The 19,650-nt window shown below is 46.3% G+C and overlaps 1 protein-coding gene across 1 annotated transcript in view; it reads right to left on the bottom strand.

Annotated features, from left to right (window-relative positions):
* Positions 1-10,583, bottom strand: part of LOC146074398 (plexin-C1-like) — a 95,087-nt gene extending 84,504 nt beyond the window's left edge. Inside the window, exons 1-2 of the mRNA XM_083182407.1 lie at positions 9,560-10,583; positions 4,002-4,136 (exon numbers count right to left, since the gene is read on the bottom strand). Of these exons, the coding sequence (XP_083038533.1) occupies positions 4,002-4,136; positions 9,560-10,480 (1,056 nt within the window). The 5' untranslated portion in view covers positions 10,481-10,583. The remainder of the gene's footprint in view (positions 1-4,001; positions 4,137-9,559) is intronic.
* Positions 10,584-19,650: the final 9,067 nt, after the last annotated feature.

Here is a 19,650-nt window from a genome sequence, read left to right as displayed (position 1 = left end):
AAATCGCATCGCATGAATTGTATGCCACTATATTGCATGCGATGTGATGCGATGTGATGCGATGCAATACAATGAAAAAATCTGGCGCCCAGATATTACACAAGTACCGTCAATTGCGAGCAAGTTGGATCCCGCTGAACGCTGTGTAGGTATACCATACAGCCAGCAGACCCTCAGCCACTTACTGCACCCTGGTAAGCACCAAAGTTGTGGATATAACATTGGACTGACATTTTTTCTGACGCCCCATAAGTGAGATCTCATATGAACTAATATCCACTGAGATCTAAAGCACGATCGTATAAGGAAAGAATTACATAAGAGCATGCTTTTGAAGGAAGAATTATATTATATTTTAGATTTCGTGTTATCTGTCTGTTTGTCTTGTTTGTTACACCATCCCCAGTGTGTATACTGGTATTAGCTTCTTTTAATATATTTTTTGTCTATTTTTGTTTAATTAACACTGGTGAGTTTTTATGTAACCCAATGAAATTCATTGCATTTTTTTTAATTCAAACAAAAAACATAACCTATATTGAAATATCTCAAAGATTTTGCTATTTGCTTTGGAAATATATGTTATTGCATCCTGCCCCCTGCAACTAAACTCTTGCTCTCAAGCAATGTTTTCAATCTACAACCTGGTACTCCTATCAACTCCTCGACTATAAAGACCCTATTCCCAAATAAGATTACCACCTTTTTATTTAATTCCCTTACCCTTGGGTTGCACAGTGAAGGAGGGAGGCAGGCTGGGTGGGTGGCACAGTGAAGGAGGGAGGCAAGCTGGGTGGTACAGTGAAGGAGGGAGGCAAGCTGGGTGGCACAGTGAAGGAGGGAGGCAGGCTGGGTGGCACAGTGAAGGAGGGAGGCAGGCTGGGTTGCACAGTGAAGGAGGGAGGCAGGCTGGGTGGCACAGTGAAGGAGGGAGGCAGGCTGGGTGGCACAGTGAAGGAGGGAGGCAGGCTGGGTGGCATAGTGAAGGAGGGAGGCAGGCTGGGTGGCATAGTGAAGGAGGGAGGCAGGCTGGGTGGCACAGTGAAGGAGGGAGGCAAGCTGGGTGGCACAGTGAAGGACAATCTACATGAATCACTGTGGGGCAATGTGTGAAATTACTTAGGGTGCTAATGTGTTTGATTACTGTGGATAAAACGTGTATTACTGTGGGGGCTATTGTGTTTATATCACTCTGGAGGCCTTTATGTTTTATTACTGTGGGGGCCAGTGTACTGTATGTGTTGTATTTTTTCGATTAGGGATAATGTGTGCATTTTTTTTTTTATCCCCTTGTGGACTGATGGCGTGCCTTGGCAATTTTAAAGTCTTGTCCAATGTGCCGCAAGCTGAAAAAGGTTGAAAATCACTGCTTTAGACTATTACACGACATACGTGTATAATTTACAGTTTGACCGATCTTGTGCATTATGTACTATCTGTGCTCCCACAATGTATGTTATCTTATAATTCAAGTTTCAATAAAATATATTTAGAAAAAAAAAAAAAAAATATATATATATATATATATATATATACAGAGTTTTGGGTGGCGGCGGCACTCACAGGTCACAGTAAATAAACAGTCAGCAGACCAGGGTATTCCCAACGTTTCAAACCTCTGTGGGTTTTTTATCAAGGTGCATTGAACCAATTGTTCAATGCACCTTGATAAAAAACCCACAGAGGTTTGAAACGTTGGGAATACCCTGGTCTGCTGACTGTTTATTTACTGTGACCTGTGAGTGCCGCCGCCACCCAAAACTCTGCAAATTCGCACCTGCAGGACAGGTGTACATCGGCGGGCACCTCTTTCCCATTCGCACATTGTTGGAGTGCCGCACCTATGCAAGTGGATATATATATATATATATATATATATATATATATGTTATTGTGCAGAATATGAAAATGTTATGAGGAAGGCATGAAATGAACCATTAAGTGATGTAATAAAATATTTATTAACCAATTAATAATCTATCAAATTGGTACCATGGATGACAATAATATGTAAAAGTTATAACTCTTTGATTGATAATGCACCTCTCTTATTATGTGAGTAGCAGCTTTTAGTTAAAGGAGTCCTGTTCCCATTGTGACCCTTGGAATGTCTGGGAACCTGATAGGGATGATAAGTCCCAAAATATGAACTACTGTATCCTACTGTTGTGGGCCTCCATACACTACACAGATATATCTGAAGCTACAAATCTATTCAGATTTCCCTTGAACTCTCCCAGGAATCTGATCTGATACTGGGCTATATTTTCACTTTATTAACTTCAAATACATCTGATCAGATCTATCTGGTGCAAACAGATTGCGTCAGACTGATCTGATGCACACATGCTACATCAGATGTATCTGATGCAATATTTAAATATAAAATATAAATATAATAGGATGGTATGCTGGACTACAATGGGGATATCTGAAGCAGGGGCCACTGTAAAAATGTCAGTAAAAGGTTAAGGTGGCCATACACTGGTCTCGGAGCAGTGTATGGGCATCCATTCCCCCTTGGGCCCCCTCGGGTGGCAAGATTGCATGCTGCCCTTCTGCATTTGATGTATCTCATACGATCCCGTTCCACTGATGCTGGGAGGGGGGCCGGATCGGAGATTCAGCACGTCCAAACTCAATGATTTGAGCGCACGGTACTGTGCATTACATCGGATGCCAATCAGTTTGGCCACTTTTCACCCAATCTGTCGGGATCCATGAGGCGGCGGCAGGTCCCCGGGAGTGGCCAAAGTCTTCTGTACTTCAGATGTGATACATCTGAAGTACACAAGACCCATCCAATGCGCCCCTGATGGCTTCAGATCAGATAGATCCTTGGTGCAGCCCCAAGGATCTATCTGCTAGACACTTCTAAAGTGGGGCCATGCATCGGATCAGAGGGAGCTCCAATTTGGCCTCTTTTCTTCAGATTGATCGGTCTTTCAAGTTCTGGATGTAAAGTCCTCTGGAGTGTCAATGAATAAAGCAGTAACTCCATGGGACCAAAAGCATTCACATATTTTGATGGCAGTTGTGAATCTTAGGGGCCTTGTCCATGCTCCTTATGATGCGGCAGAGAGGCATGCCAAACCTGACACGTTTTGCTGGGTGGACTGCCAGATTTGCTTGGGGTTGCAGCCTTAATCCAGACTAATTTTGTGTCCCTTTTCTTATATGCAAGTAATGTCAATGTCATATTTACCTATTCTGTGCTGCTTCTGTCTTACTGCCCCACATTACCATAAATAACATTTGAATAGAAAAAACTTGTACAACTTTTATACAAAATGTGTAGGAATATAGTTTATAGTCAGCCAGCATTATACATATCTGTACTCAAATTCCATACAGATGCTTGCACTGACTTTTAAACACATTCCCCTGTTTGCGGAGGGGGAGGGTTAGGTTGGTAGGGTGGAGGTGAAGGATAACTTACTTACCCTACAGTTGTTGGAATCTTGGCCATTGGGAAGCCAGGGTCAGTGAGGCAGATGTATTAAGCCTTAACAAGTGATAAATGCAAGGGTGATAAAGAGAGATAAACGTCCAGCCAATCAGCTCCTTACTGACTTTTTTCAAACACAGCCTGTAACATGGCAGTTTGCAGAGGATTGGCTGGACATTTATCTCTCTTTATCACCCTTATATTTATCTCTTGTTAAGGCTTAATACATCTGCCCCACTGACCCTGGCTTCCCAATGGCCAAGATTCCAACAACTGTAGGGTAAGTTATACTTCACCACCCCCCTACCAACCTAACCCTCCCTCCCCAAAGGCTAACTCTAATGCCCCCCCCCCTTCCCCTGAGCATCATATCAGACCCTTGATACTTGATGTCTAGGATGTTGGCTGTCAAGATCCTGTCATTGGTATCCCCTTACACGTATGCAAGCGCACAATGGGTTCACTTAACGACATTAAAATCTAGCATTGATTTTTATCTAACTTTACTATGTGAAAACATTTAAGCAGGAAAACATTTAAGTCATTGGCTGACCTTAAGTAATTGTCCATTTCTAGTTCCAAGAAAAAATACCATACTCTTCTGCACTTCCATTGCGTATACTGCAGATAGGTCTCCATGGATCAACACTGGTTTTTCAAGTATTGGCAAAATAGTAGTAGCATTATCCTGAAAATAAAATACATAGAAATAATACAATTTTCAGAACTAACAATAAAAAATACCACTTCCACTTGCATGCACTGGGTGAGGTGAATGCACATGTGTTGAGTTTGCAACTATAAAATGATGGAGTGATAAATCCATTTATGGACCAATCATAAGGGTGTTGGGCAGTAACTGGGCAGTGACCAAACAGATGCACAGGCCTGTTCCATCTACAGGGAGTGTCATGGCATTGTAAGCAGAAATAGAAGTGATGCCTGTTTCAGATGTATCTTTGGGTGCTAATAATAGTTGGCTTTCATAGTCCAGGTTGGCACTGCAGAGTGCAGTGAGGGGGTTGAGATGTGTCATAGGGAGCCCAGCAAGGATTAGGAGGCTATATGAGGAGTGACGTTTTTGTAGTTGTGGCTTCATTTTCTATTCAATGCTGGATAATGTAGAAGTGTGCCCTGATGCTGGGACAGCGTCTCCGCACCAGGCACCACAGACACAAGAGAGGATGGGTGACTGTGACAGGAGAGGACATCATGAAGATTGTGCAGTGGTAAACATAGCATAGCAAGGAAGAATGTCAGGAGAAGGGCACAAGAAGGCTGCTGTGATCCCCTGCAGGACGGGTCAGCAGCTGGGACACTTTGCAAGTGACTGTCCCTGGAGTGATCCTGTGATGCAAACAGTTTGCCAGACATCCCTGAAGAAAAAGACCCAGATGGTCCAGCAAGTCATTCCACAGCATGGACAAGACCCAGGAGAAGATAAAGGGCTCTGTTTGATCTGTGGGAACTATGGACATGACCATAATAGCTGTCTATAGGATGAGCTATGGAGCAAGTATTAAGTAAACCTTTGTGAAGAATGTGAAGTCCCAGGACATCTGCTACCAGATTGTCCTTGGGTGGAAGGCCTGACGAAGACCGAGGCGATGATTAGGTCACAGATTAAGCTGAAATGGGAGCTTGGGAAGAACCCCTATCAGCTTTTCATTAGGGTGAAGGGACACAAGCTTCATGATTGTCCATTGGATGAAGAGTGGATGATTGCGGATGGCCGAGTACAGAGTTGTCAGGAAAAGACCTGAGAAATGGTGCGGTAGAGCCTGCTTGAAGTGAGTTTGCATGTGTCCATATTGTCTCAGTGGGAGCCGAGGGGTAAAGATCTGTGTGTGATGGAAGTGGTTATGATGACTCCATTGAAGGTTGCATTGGTGCCCCTGTGTTGAAATTGTCAGTGACAGGGACATTTGGCTCACGAGTGTCCCTGGGAGGATGACTTGGCATTGTTGTGCCCAGAGAAAGAGACCCCTGGAAAAGATTATTTACCATTAAATATGGATGAGGATAACCTGGAGGTGAAGAAACCATGCTATGAGGAAGAGTGTGTGGGCCCAGTGGCAAGGAAGACCAGAAGTTCTCGAGATTGGAAGAGTTCTTAACCTGGACATTTGGAAAAAGAGTGTCCTGGGTATTGGGACATATCAGCAGAAAAGATGGACTAAGCTAAGGAAGGGAATCATCCCCTGGCACAGGAGTCTATGGAGAGGAGTCCAGACTAGGAAGTGTTGGCCATAGATGAAAAGCGTGCCTGGCAGGATCTGGAGCTGTATTCACAGTTAATCACCCTCCGTGAAGAGGAGGAGAAGGTCCTGGAGAAAGACCACCTACCAGAAGAACAGAACTGAATGGGGATAGGGGAAGGAGATGGTAATGCCATGGGAGGAACCGTTCCAGAAGAAGACATGGAACTACTGGAAATGCCCCATGAGAAAGCTTGTAATATGGTGACGGTTGCCCGGGATTAAAAGGATGCAGTGGAGGAATTCACTGTTGGGTGGTGGTCAGCTCCACTCCATGGACCAAGTTATGACACCCCAGACCAAGTGGAGGATGAAGCTTGGGTGGCCGCTGCACCCATTGAAAAGGATTCTCCCTGCTGGCCTATGGTAAATTGCCATAACAAACTACCCCTTCCCTAGAGGAAAAGTGAAGTTAGGACGTACAAAAACGAGGAGTCCAGAACCAGTGGATGAAGGATGTGGGGCCACAGTCAGTCCAGGATAGTCCCTCAAACACAGTCTCGCTGGAATGACCTCGGAATGCCCTGAACTACAGATGCCTGACAACAAGATATTTGTAGGGACTAAAAAGGAAAACGGGGGAGGTGTAGAAGTGTGCCCCGGTGCTGGGACAGCGTCTCTGCTCCGAGCACTGGAGCAGCAGATGCAGCAGGTACCACACCGCTGCACACACAACCCCTCACAATAACATTGCCATGGGAATAAGTGGTGCGTAAAAGTTGACCATTGGAGGCTTGCCCAATTTTCCATGTGGATGGGGCATCAACCAATTTTTAGGAACGTGTCATCCATTCCAGGAGAGTAGACAAGTATGGTGCTAGTCCAGGTTATAATTTATGATGGTAGCAGTTATGGACAGGATGGCATTCAACATGCAGACATACTGCTGGTCACCATCCATGGGTAGATTTAGATTCTTACATTTGCATAAGCTAGTAAATAAGCATGCAGAAAAGTAGATTGAGATGCATCAACTCAAAATTAGCCCCACTGTAATTAGGCAGCTAGAAAACAACTAAAAACAGCTTGGTTGTCAGTTATGGAACTTACCTTAAGTGTGTAAATAAAACTAGCAATGCCAGTTGTTTGAAAAATCATGGTTTAGTTTTGTCTAGTTAAATGGGGATTGTTTTTTGGGGAGAAACTGGTGGGGTGATACTTCTTCAGAGAAGTTTTCTGCATACATCTCAGCACTTTACTGGAGTCATGAGGCAGTTCAGTTGCATTGTGAATGCACAGCTTAGTTGGTGCCACTGTGTAGAGAGTTAAAAAACTTTGAGGACCACCACTGTTTTACATTTGTGTGGCCTAACATCCACTGTTATCCTAATGGCATCACCTAAAAGATCCTCTAATAGGTCAAATCTATTGGTTATGGGCACATAAAACCCACACACAACAGTGTGAAATAAACAGAAAGTATGACCAGGGGTTTGCTGGTACCTCTGCTCCCTCCCAGGTACCTTTGCTCCCTGGCTGCATTGTCTGTGAACTACACAAAATCAGACCTGCTGGGAAACATTCTCTACCGGCCTGCAGCCAAACAGTCAATGGCTATAAGCATGCTAATTGCTGAGTGGCTAATAGCAGAGACACTGCAGGAAGCTATTTTTTTTTACTTAAGTAGGGACCCCAATGCATTGCTTTGCCTAGGGTCCACAACCCTGTACCTGCAGTCTGACTTCAGATGTACTTTGTCAGCTGGGTCTTCCGGTCATGGCGTTCTGCTTCCCGTTTGCGGCGTGGCTATTTTTTTTGTCGAAGATATTTGCATCTGTTCTGCAGAGCAGGTTCTTATACTCATTGTGCAGTAGTGTATGCAGTAGCACTGGACCAGAAGGTGCAGCTCATGCACCCGATGTCCGGATCCCGGACATAACAAGTTACCGCTGTCACAAACGGGAAGCGAACGCGGGACTGGAAGACCCACCTGACCAAGTACATCTGAAGTCAGACCTACCGTTCAACCTCAAACGTTTGTTTAAAACAGCAATAATTTACAAATCATGGCTATTAGTGAACTTTTTAAAACTAATCAGTTTTGGCACCCAACTTATATATAACCAAGGAGTGCACCCTAGCCAAGATTTTCTATTTCTAGTGTATATAAAAATAATTATTTCTAATAATTATTTTTATTTATATGGCGCTTTTCTCCAGGCGATGCAGTTGGCAGGTCGACACAATTAAGGTCGAAAATCAATTGGTTGATCACAGGCTATAGGTCGACATAGCTTAGGTCGACATAGTCAAAAGGGTGACACAAGCAATAGGTCGACATGAAAAAGGTCAACATGAGTTTTTCAAGTTTCTTTTTTGTTACTTTTTTCGGTACTTATGTAGAAATCGGGTCGGAAAGATCGCATCGAATCGCATCCGATATCGCATTTTCCATAGGATTCAATGTTAAGAAGGTCCTGTTCATTTCCCCACTATCCAAGTGGGCATAGATTACGTAAAATGTTTTCCGCTGCGCTCGCCACGCTTCTGGCTCGGTGGCTCGCTGCGCTCGCCATGCTTTATAAAATCAACTCTATGCCCACTTGGATAGTGGGGAAATGAACAGGACCTTGTTAACATTGAATCCTATGCAAAATCACATCGCATGCGATATTGCATGCGATATCGGATGCGATTCGATACGATTTTGCCGAAAATCGCGTCGAATTGCATCTGATTGTATGCCTATTCTTGCCATGGAAAAGTTGGGAGGTATGGTTCTGGCATGGCCAAATAGCAAATCTGTATCCCTTCCGTATCCCTGCCCTAAAGGTACCAGAGGAGACAGCCATATTGGTTGCACTATATTGTATTACCCTGTGTGAAATAGATCACACATAGCAGAGAATGGGTAGTGGCAGCAACCTAATGCTAGGAGTAGTGGGGGGAGGGGGGATTTATAACCCAACAAGACCCATTCCTGGAGAAAAAATGCTCTCTACTTGGACTTTCCCCTTATTATATGATTGGTATCACCTGTAGAGAGCTATATAAGAAAGGTGAATGGAATCATAAAGTAACAGTCCCTCCTGCAATAGGTGTATGTATGGATTGTGTATATTAAATTAAATGATGTACTGTATATTAGATTTATACTAATAGTTAAAAAAAATCCTAGACACCCATGTGGGTAGAAGGAAAAACTAGGATCCCTGTGTCACCTACAGCTCTCTCTGCCCTCCTACATATATCTCCTCTGGTCAGAAAGCTTTATAAGTAGCTCCTGATCCTCCTGTATCTCAGCCTATCACTGCCTAGTGTCCTGCTTGCATTCTGACGGGACTAAGTAAATACCGGACCCAGAATAGACCAGGGAACGATGGACCGGCCATCAAACTCTTCATTCCGGAGCTTGTAGTATCTGTCCGTTCTGAGGGGTATCTTGTCTGTGGGAAGGGGTGTCCCTGTGATAGCTTTCACCATTGACATGGGGAGATTACAGCCACCCCCTGTGGGCCAGACTGTTCCAGTTTTTATTACACCCCCGGACCATGCAGGGAGGCTGTATTCTCCCCCTTATCCTCTCCCTGGTGACAGGTTTTGGAGCAGCCCCACTGGACGGGACACCCCTGGCAAAGCACCCCCATGGACTGGACACTACAAGATCCAGAATTACATATATTGATGAATGGAGCCTATCCGGTCCGGCATTCCGGGGTCCTGTCTGGTCCGGTCCAGTTTTAACCCATATCCCATTCTGACTGCCTGATTTTGCTGCCTCAAAAGAGGGACAGCTAGTAAAATGTCTGGCCAGGGGCCCCTGACGAAGGGGAACCCCGGAGTACTGTATGCCCTGCACTCCCCCTAAATCTATGCCAGACACCCTCACTTTTGTGCTTCAGTAAATACTCACACAATTGATGTTATTAACAGCAAAGTCATATTCGATACACGATTTCTTTGTACTGTCTAGGACAGTGAAGTTGTAGACACAAAGTGCTGTTCTGTCCGGGGACACCTTCTTGTTTGTAGCAAATATTCCAGCCCAAAAATATCCTTCTGAAGTAGCAAATGCAAATGAAGACAAAATAACTCCTCTCTCACTGCCACATGTAAGATTAGTCTGGCTTTGAAAGTTCAATGTCAAGTGGTCATCTACATTCAGAACAACAAGTCTCCCAACTGCATTGATAGATGGGTAATAAGGAAATATAATGTTTTTCTTCCATTGAAATGCATCAACAAAATGCAGACCCTCTGCATTATCCTTTAGCGAGACATAGTTATCCAGACCTCCAATTATAAACAAACCATCTTCTTTCTTTCTCATATATATTGGCCTTTCTGATTCTGGATTTTGTTTCTCGGGAAATCTAGCAACAATGAAGTAGACATATTCTTTAATAAATATAAGCCCCACAGCTGCATTTTCCCGGGCACTAGGAACGATGCCTGTGGTAGGTTTTGTTCGGTTTTTCAGCCCATCAATACTTTGCTCCATGCAGGATCCTTGGTTTTCATTCCAGCAACTGAGCACAGTGTCATTATAAACAAGTAGGATTTTGTTGTAATAAGTAGCAGTCTTACCTATGGCTCCTGTTTTCATGCACTCATTGTCATTTTCTTCACTAGCTCCTGAACTTTTTACCTCAAGAAGTTTGTGATTAAATTGGTACAGGCAGTTCTCCGTGGCCACGATGAGATGTTGCCTACCAGCAGCAATGTTATTGATAGGATGTTCAAATACGAAGTGTCCTTCACTATACTCAGGCTGTGTGGCTACAAAGCTGATGAGAAGAGACAGCAGGATACTTGCAGAAAGAATATCTGACATTCTGCACCCCTGGTCTGCAGTTGTGAGGACTGCGGGTACTGGATGGTGTATGCACTGTCTGCAGTCATGTTATGATGCATTGGAATGAAATGTAACCCTAAAATGTTGTAATATTGTACTAGTTCCTGTTTTTAAGCAACTTCCTGAGTTGTTGATCTTTAGTTGTTAAAAAAAAATATACTGACATGTCATAATTTTCATGCAGTAAAAGAAGTTCCAAAGTTTCTTTTTTTTTAGTAAAATAACTTTAAAATATGGCATAGCATATGTATACTAGTGCACCTGATGTTATGCAACTACAGTTATTTCATACTTGCCAACTTTTGAAAACTAATTTCAGGGAGATTATAGTTGGTAGGAGAATTTTGCACAGCAGCCCATTGATGGAGCATCATGCTCCTCCCAAAGGGTTTGTCTAGTTCTATATATGGAGAGACTGTGAAAAGAGATTGTGAACGTGGCACCTAGAAGCGTGGGTGTGTACTGCTACATCTGAGAGGAATCTTTTAAATTGACTTATATCCAAATGTAGATGAGCCCCAAAGCAGTTAGTAAGAGCTGCTATACTTGGTAAAGTGCTGGGAAATGGTGCTTATGATTCGATGTAAATGTATCTATCTCTCATTCCTTTTTTCCCAAAAGATGTAACAGTGTAATGTGGGCTAGGGGAAATGAGGGAGATTGGTAGACTAATGATGGAGAGAGGGAGATTGCTGTTATTTCAGAGAGTATCCTGCAGAATGCAGGAGGGTTGGCAGCTATGAGTTATTTCCTCTGTTCGATCTTATTTGTTGTAACAACAGTTAAGTCAAAGGGCCCTATTCAGACCTGATTGCTGGGCTGCGAGGAGGGAGGGCCAGTGTGGACAGAGATGTAGACGGCACTGGACCATGGGAATGCCCAGTGTTTTATGGGCATCCCCATGAAAATGCTAAGCATTCCTATGGCAATGCAGGCAGGCCGATTCAATCATACCCCTCATTCAGACCAAGTGGCACTAATGTGTTGAGCTTAATGATCCAATAGGTCTCCCTTTACAGCAAAAATGTATCCCTATCACCCAATAAAAATCCCTCACATTTAAACGATTCTACGACTTTGATGGAACTCAATGGAGTTATCTGGGAGGAAAATTTCCTGGGCACATCCTGACGAAAAACATAAAGGGTGACATTCTATGCTTTGAGATAAATGCGCAGGTTTTTTTAGCGCACCACATCGCCGCAAATCGCACTTTTTCAAATCGCACTTTTCAGTCATAATTCGCATATTTAATGTGATGCGTTTTGGAGGCTGAAAAGTGCGAAGTGGTGCGATTTGCGGCGAAGTGGTGCGATGTCTTTAGTCCTGAAAATGTGCGATTTTCATGTCTGAAAATCGCACGTTTGCAGGAGAGCGCAAAGTAAAAAAAAAAAAAACGAGCGCGTGGTCCCCCGCCCGAGCATAACCAGCCCCGGGCTCATTGAGCCAGTGCTGGTGACATAAAATCAGGGTCCCCGACAAATAGGGGTCCCCTTGATTTCATGAAACCAGCACCAGGCTCAAGGTCCGGCGCTGGTTCCCAAAATACGGGGGACAAAATGACTAGGGGTCCCCCGTATTTTAAGAACCAGCACCGGACCCAACCAGCCAGCAGGGTAATGCCACAGCCGGGGGACACTTATTATAAAAGGTCCCGCGGCCAAAGCATTAACCCCCTGGCTGGTCAGCATGGGCAGGGGTCCTGGGGAAGTGGGGACCCCCCCAATGAAGGGGTCCCCCCCTCCAGGACTTACCAGCCCATGCTGATAGTCCGGGGCTGTCCCCGATGCCCCTGGGCGGTGGGCATCGGGCTGATGGATTGTGTAACAAAAAGAAGAAAAACTATTGTTTTCTACTGGCGAACTATGAGTCCCAGCAAGCCTACCCCGCATGCTGGGACTTGGAGAATCACAAGTCCCAGCATGCGGGGCATTAAAGGGCCCGCTGGCACTTGTAGTTCTACAGTACAAAAAATAGTTAAAGAAAACACACTGACACCCTGAAAAATAAAAGTTTAATACACACATAACACACACACACAGGGCCGCCGAGAGGGAGGGGGGGAGGGTACATTTTACCTGGGCCCGGGCCTATCAGGGGGGCCCGGGCCAGGGGACACAAGGACACACTTTAAAAAAAAAAAAAAAACTTTTTTAAAGGCAGCGGTTTAGCGGGGGTGCGGGTCAGCAGCGGCAGCCTGTGTCACTCTCACTGTGTGCAGATCTGCAGTCTGCAGACAGTGACAGAGGCCAGCATCCAGCTGCGGAGCGTCTGCAGAGAAACTGTGTCTGCTGCAGACTAGAGCACAGCTCTTGAGACGCGAGAGGGGAAGGTCAGAAGGTCAGGTCACGTGACTGCAAGGACGCGCGGCATGTGACAGGGGAAGATGAAGTGCAGGCTGAAGTCAGAGGAGCTCCTGAAACTGGCTGCCTCCGGGTCATGCCCTGTAAGTACATTTTTTTCTGCCCTGCCTCTTAATACTTAATTATTCTCCATATCTATCTATCTATCTATCTATCTATCTATCTATCTATCTATCTATCTATCTATCTATCTATCTATCTATCTATCTCTATAGATCAGGGGTGGGGAACCACCGGCCCGCGGGCCGGATACGGCCCCCGCACCCAGTATGTCTGGCCCGCCCACCTATATTACTTTTTAAACAGCCACCCGCCCGGCTATTTTACCGATTAATCAGCCGCCCGCCCACCTATATTACTGAAGTATCAGCCGCCCGCCCGCCTATATTACATACCAGCCGCCGGGGATGGCTGCTGCTGCTGCCGCCAGGGAGATGTGCATAAGACGCGCCCGCCAATCACTGCTGGTGCATCACCTCCACAGCCACTGTGATTGGCGGGCGCGTCTTCTGAACATCTCTCCGGTGACAGCAGCCATCCCCGGCGGCTGGTATGTAATATAGGCGGGCGGCTGATACATCAGTAATATAGGCGGGCGGGCGGCTGATTAATCGGTAATATAGCCGGGGAGATGTGCAGAAGACGCACCCGCCAATCACAGTGGCTGTGGAGGTGTGTCGCCGGCAGTGATTGGCGGGCGTGATGCGGGCGGTAGGGAGGGGGACTCGCAAGGTTTGGGATGCGCCGCCATGCATTGCACTGCATGGGCAGGAGCATCGGAGGTCAGAGTACAGCAGCCGCAGCAGCAGCAGCCATCACGCTGAGGTGCCGCAGCAAAATCAGTGTAAACTTGTAAAGGTAAATGCTGCTTCTCTCACCCTCCCTTCCCCAGTGACTGACAGATCCAGGGGTTGTCATTTACCCCTGGATTCACCCCCAAACAGGTTAATGTGATTATGTCTGATTATCATAATCAGACATAATCACATTAACCTGTTTGGGGGTGCCCCCCCCCCCTTCCTCCACACTGTCACTTTTTATGGTGTGTCTGTCCACATGTGTATGTCGCTGCCCGTGTGTATATGTCGCTGCCCGTGTGTATAATGCCCACATGTATATGCCGGTGCCCTGTGTATAATGCCCACATGTATATGCCGCTGCCTTGTGTATAATGCCCACATGTATATGCCGCTGCCAGTGTGTATAATGCCCACATGTATATGCCGCTGCCCTGTGTATAATGCCCACATGTATATGCCGCTGCCCGTGTGTATAATGCCCCCATGTACATGCTGCTGCCAGTGTGTATAACGCCCACATGTATATGTCGCTGCCCGTGTGTATAATGCCCACATGTATATGTCGCTGCCCATGTGTATAATGCCCACATGTATATGCCGCTGCCCTGTGTATAATGCCCACATGTATATGCCGCTGCCCTGTGTATAATGCTCATATGTATATGCCGCTGCCAGTGTGTATAATGCCCACATGTATATGCCGCTGCCCTGTGTATAATGCCCACGTATATATGCCGCTGCCCTGTGTATAATGCCCACATGTATATGCCGCTGCCCTGTGTATAATGCCCACATGTATATGCCGCTGCCACTGTGTATAATGCCCACATTTATATGCCGCTGCCCTGTGTATAATGCCCACATGTATATGCCGCTGCCCTGTGTATAATGCCCACGCGTATATGCCGCTGCCCTGTGTATAATGTCCACGTGTATATGCCGCTGCCCTGTGTATAATGCTCACATGTATAATGTCCACATGTATATGCCGCTGCCCTGTGTATAATGCCCACATGTATATGCCACTGCCAGTGTGTATAATGCCCACATGTATATGCCACTGCCCTGTGTATAATGCCCACATGTATATGCCGCTGCCCTGTGTATAATGCCCACGCTTATATGCCGATAATTGATAATTTTTATATGGCCCCCGAAGGGTTTTCAAATTTTCCAAATGGCCCTCGGTAGAAAAAAGGTTCATACTTTTTGTACTGTACTTTTGTACTGTACTATGTGATGCGCGGGAGTGCGCATCGCATAGTACTAAACGGACAGCAGAAGAACGGAGCGTCTATGGGCTCCTTAACTCTGAACGGTCTTCTCCAAAGCATAAATATACGCTCAAAAAGACATTCACTTTCCCATATAAATACCCCCACTGTAGTCACCGCTGGGTGCCCGGATCCATCCTCCCAAAAGTGCTCGGCACCTTACTTCCCACTTATCCTGGAGCAGGATAAGTGGAACGCACGTGAGTGTGCCCTGACTTCCTACCGGAAACCGGGCGCCCGGCGGGGATGGAGAGATGGGTCTACAGTGGAGGTATTTATATGGGTAAGTGAATGTCTTTTTGTGTGTATATTTATGCTGCCATGCTCCTGGGAGTGGGTTCTTCTCATGTGCTAAACACGCCCTTAACATGCCGTGTCACCCCCATGGGGGCCCCTGGAAGTTGATGTACCGGGGCCCAGGATTTCTCTTGGCAGCCCTGCACACACACACTGATACTTACCTACCTTGAGCCCGTAGGTCGGTCCCTGGATCCGGGGTCCGGGGCTCCAGGGCAGAAGAGTCCGGTTCCGGGGCCTTGGTCCTGGTTCCGGGGCTGGTCCGGGGTTCCGGGGCTCCTGGGCTGAAGAATCCGGGGTCCAGGATCCGATGTAGTCCCCAGGGGTACCTAAGGAAGGAAATACTGCTCACCTGGTCCCCGGCGACGACCTCGGCATCCTCTCCGGCAGAAGCACTGCTCCCATCTGGTACCCGGCTTACAGGACTTTCACAGGCGCAGAGATGTTCCTTCCTTGGCGTCTCTAGTCAGAATGATTTCTGGCCAATCAGGAGCCGAGAAAGTGAAATGAGTGCCTCTGTCACTCTCGATGACCTTTGGGATACCATATCTACAGACAAACTCTTGACATATTTTCTTTGCTGTAAAGGTAGCAGTGTTGGAGGCAGCGGGGAAAGCCTCCACCCAGCTGGAAAACATATCAACACATACTAATACATACTTCAAATTTCTACAGGGTGGTAACTGTATGAAGTCGATTTGTATTACCTGGAAAGGGCCTTCTGTAGGAGGGATGTGGGATGGCTCTTCCAATGTTCTTCCTCAAACAGGTGAGGCATGACATTGCCACTCTACCTGCTTGAGAAGCGAACCCTGGTGAGCACCAGTAGGCCTTTACCAGCTTGCACATACCTTCCTTCCCAAGATGTGTCAGCCCATGGGCCGCCTCGGCTAGACTAGGAAGGTATGCCCTGGGGGCCACTGGTTTCCCGTGTCCATCTCTCCAAAGTCCGGTGGACTCTTGGCCACATCCCTTCGACTTCCATACTGCTCTCTCCTGTGGGGAACACAAATTCTGCATGTCTATCAGTTTGGATGTGGATACCATGTTAAGTGTACAGAGGTTTGTAGGATGGGTGGAAATATTTACAGGGCATGCGGCCCTTTTCGCTGCCTCATCAGCGCGGCTGTTACCAAGGGACACCGGGTCCTTCTCTGATGTGTGAGCTTTGCACTTAATAACAGCCACTCTGTCTGGAAGCTGGATAGCTCCCAGAAGTTTTCTAATATATGTCGCATGCGCCACTGGTGTGCCAGCCGCCGTCATGAAATTTCTGAGGCGCCATAGGGCTCCAAAATCATGTACTACTCCGAAAGCATATCTGGAGTCGGTATATATGTTAACTGATTTTCCTTTGGCCAGTTCACATGCTCTGGTCAGTGCCACCAGTTCCGCTACTTGTGCTGAGTGAGGTGGCCCTAAGGGTTCAGCTTCCACAATACCTTCTCCATCTACTACCGCGTAGCCTGTGCACAGCTCTCCCGTCTCCGTTTGTCTATGACAGCTACCATCAGTGAATAAGGTTATGTCTACCTCACTTAATGGGCTGTCGCTTATGTCAGGACGTGCTGTAAAGGTCTGATTCAGGTAGGTCATGCAATCATGTTTGTCCTCACCTTCACTAAACTCTGCCTTACCATTTTCAGCAACATTCCCATCACCCTCCACCCTTTGTGCCTTGGAGGGCACATGAGGTAGGAATGTGGCTGGGTTTAGTGTGTTGCATCTTTTTATGGTAATATTTACTGGGGCCATCAGCGCCAGTTCCCACTTGGTGAACCGTGCTGAGGACACATGTCGTGTTTGGGCAGAATTTAGGAGGGCAGAGACAGCATGGGGAGCATGAACAGTTAAATCGTGTCCTAACACCACATCCTCACTCTTGCTTACTAGTTGTGCTATCGCAGCTACGCTTCATAAGCAAGTTGGGAGTGAGCGTGCTACTGTGTCCAGCTGGCCACTGTAGTACGCTACTGGTCGGTTGGCATCCCCATGTTTTTGGACAAGTACTCCTGCCGCACACCCAGCTGATTCTGTTCCGTACAGTTCAAAGGGTTTCCCGTAATCTGGCATTCCCAGTGCTGGGGCCTTTGTTAGGCTCACCTTTAGTTCCTCGAAAGCCAGCTCAGATTCCTCAGTATGAGAGACCCGGTCTGGCTTAGTTGAGGAAACCATTTCTTGTAGTGGTAATGCCAGAATAGAGAATCCTGGGATCCAATTGCGACAGTATCCACACATGCCTAGGAACGTACGGATCTGGTGCTGGGTCTGTGGCAGTACCATGTTTTGAATCGCTTGGATTCGGTCATCAGTGAGGTGTCTCAGCCCTTGGGTAAGGCAGTGGCCCAGATACTTAACCCTGGTCTGACATAATTGTAGCTTATCCTTTGATACTTTATGTCCTGTTTCTGAGAGATGCATCAGCAGTTGTCGAGTGTCATCTACTGATGACTCCAGTGACTCAGAACACAACAACAAGTCATCGACATATTGTATTAGTATCGAACCACTCATAGGTTGAAAGGATTGTAAACAATCATGCAAGGCCTGGGAGAAGATGCTGGGGCTGTCTATGAATCCCTGAGGGAGTCGAGTCCAGGTATACTGTACTCCTCTGTAGGTAAAGGCGAACAGATACTGGCTGTCAGGGTGTAAAAGGAAAGAGAAAAATGCAGAACACAAATCAATGACTGTAAAATGTGTACAGTGAGGTGGGATTTGCATTAGGATGACAGCTGGGTTTGGCACTACGGGGAATTGGCTCTCAACTACTTTGTTTACCCCTCTTAGATCCTGCACTAGTCTGTAGCCCCTCCCCCCACTCTTTTTCACAGGAAAGATGGGACTATTGGCCGTGCTGGAAGTTCTAACTAAGATTTCTTGTTGGAGCAATCGTTGGATCACTGGGTATACGCCTAGTTCGACTTCAGGTTTTAAAGGGTATTGTGGTATTTTTGGGGCTATCCTGCCTTCTTTTAAATGAATCAAAGGGAACTCGGTATTTGTGCTGTAATTTCAGCTACCCTAGATGGATTCGAATCTACAACAGTTGAATGCAACATTAGCCTCTGAGGACTGTCCAGCATATCTTGCACTTCTTGTGCGAGATCTCTAGGAGTGTCCAGAAATACCCCATCAGGGGTGCAATAGATGACACATCCCATTTTACATAGTAAATCTCTACCCAGGAGGTTAGTCGGGGCCGCTGCAGCCAACAGGAAAGAATGTTTGGTATGCAGAGGCCCGATTGTAACATCTGCTGGTTTCGTCAGTGGGTAATGTTGTATTTTTCCTGTTACCCCAATTGCTGCTACTGATTGATCAGTGAAACCCAAGTGAAGGGGAGTGTTGAGAACAGATCTGGCCGCCCCTGTATCAACCAAAAAGGTTTGTCTTACTCCAGCTATATCAACCTTTACCTGGGGTTCCTCCCTGAGGTTTTGTGTCAATCTTACTGGCTGTTGGATACAGGTATGACCTGTTTCCTATTGTCTTACCTGGGTTGCCCTTAGTACAGTGTCAGCCATCAGATGGGGAGGAGGCATGTTGCGTGACCTGTCTGTCTCCTCCCATTGTCTAGGGGTTGTGTATCTCCGCGTCTCACCCTGGTGAGGCTCCCAGTCACGTCTATGTGCATTGTATGTCTTGGAGTTTCCTGACCTGCAGTTTTTGGAGTAGTGCCCTTCCTTATTGCAGTTGTAGCAAATTATTGGCTTTCTACCTGTGTCTCTGGTGTTTCGTTGGTATGCAGCTTTATTTGGGACATTTGCAAAAGCTTGGATGCTAACCGCCATTAGTTTTTCGGTTTGCATCTCTCTGTTTCTTAATATGTTTTTGTCATGGTCTACAGCAGATTCCCGTAGGGCATCTACTGTCATTCCTCGCCAATTTGGGAACGATGTCTGGACCCTGGTCCTCAATTTCTCTCTCAGCCCCTCCACTAACACAGAGACAACCATCTCCCTCAGGTGTGGGTTATCCTTAGGATCGGCGACACCAGTGTGTTTAGATACCGTCATCAAACCCCGGTTGAAATATTCGCTAGCTGATTCACCATCCTTTTGTTTGATAGTGAATATCTTGCTATATTCCACTGCTGCAGGAAAATATACCCCCAACTGCAAGTTTATTAGGCGTATATTTTCCTGGTTGACCTCATAATTTATTTCCTTGTCTCCTCTCAACCCACTATCCTGAATAAATTTCAAGGGTACTTATGTAATATCTGGGCTCCCGTTTTTCTTATGACACCGTGTACCCTCGCGGGGCTCGCTGCGCTCACCACGCTTCGGGCACGGTGGCTCGCTGCGCTCGCCACACTATATAAAATCAACTCCATGCGTAATTGGATAGTAGGGATATGAAAAAATGGGGTGCATTTAACATGGGAGCCCAGATAATACATAAGTACCATT

The sequence above is a fragment of the Crinia signifera genome, chromosome 4 (genome assembly GCF_055691185.1).
Source record: "Crinia signifera chromosome 4, ASM5569118v1, whole genome shotgun sequence".
Classification (NCBI taxonomy): domain Eukaryota; kingdom Metazoa; phylum Chordata; class Amphibia; order Anura; family Myobatrachidae; genus Crinia; species Crinia signifera.
The sequence above is the reverse complement of the archived record's forward strand: the minus strand, read 5'-3'. Positions and strand labels throughout refer to the sequence as shown.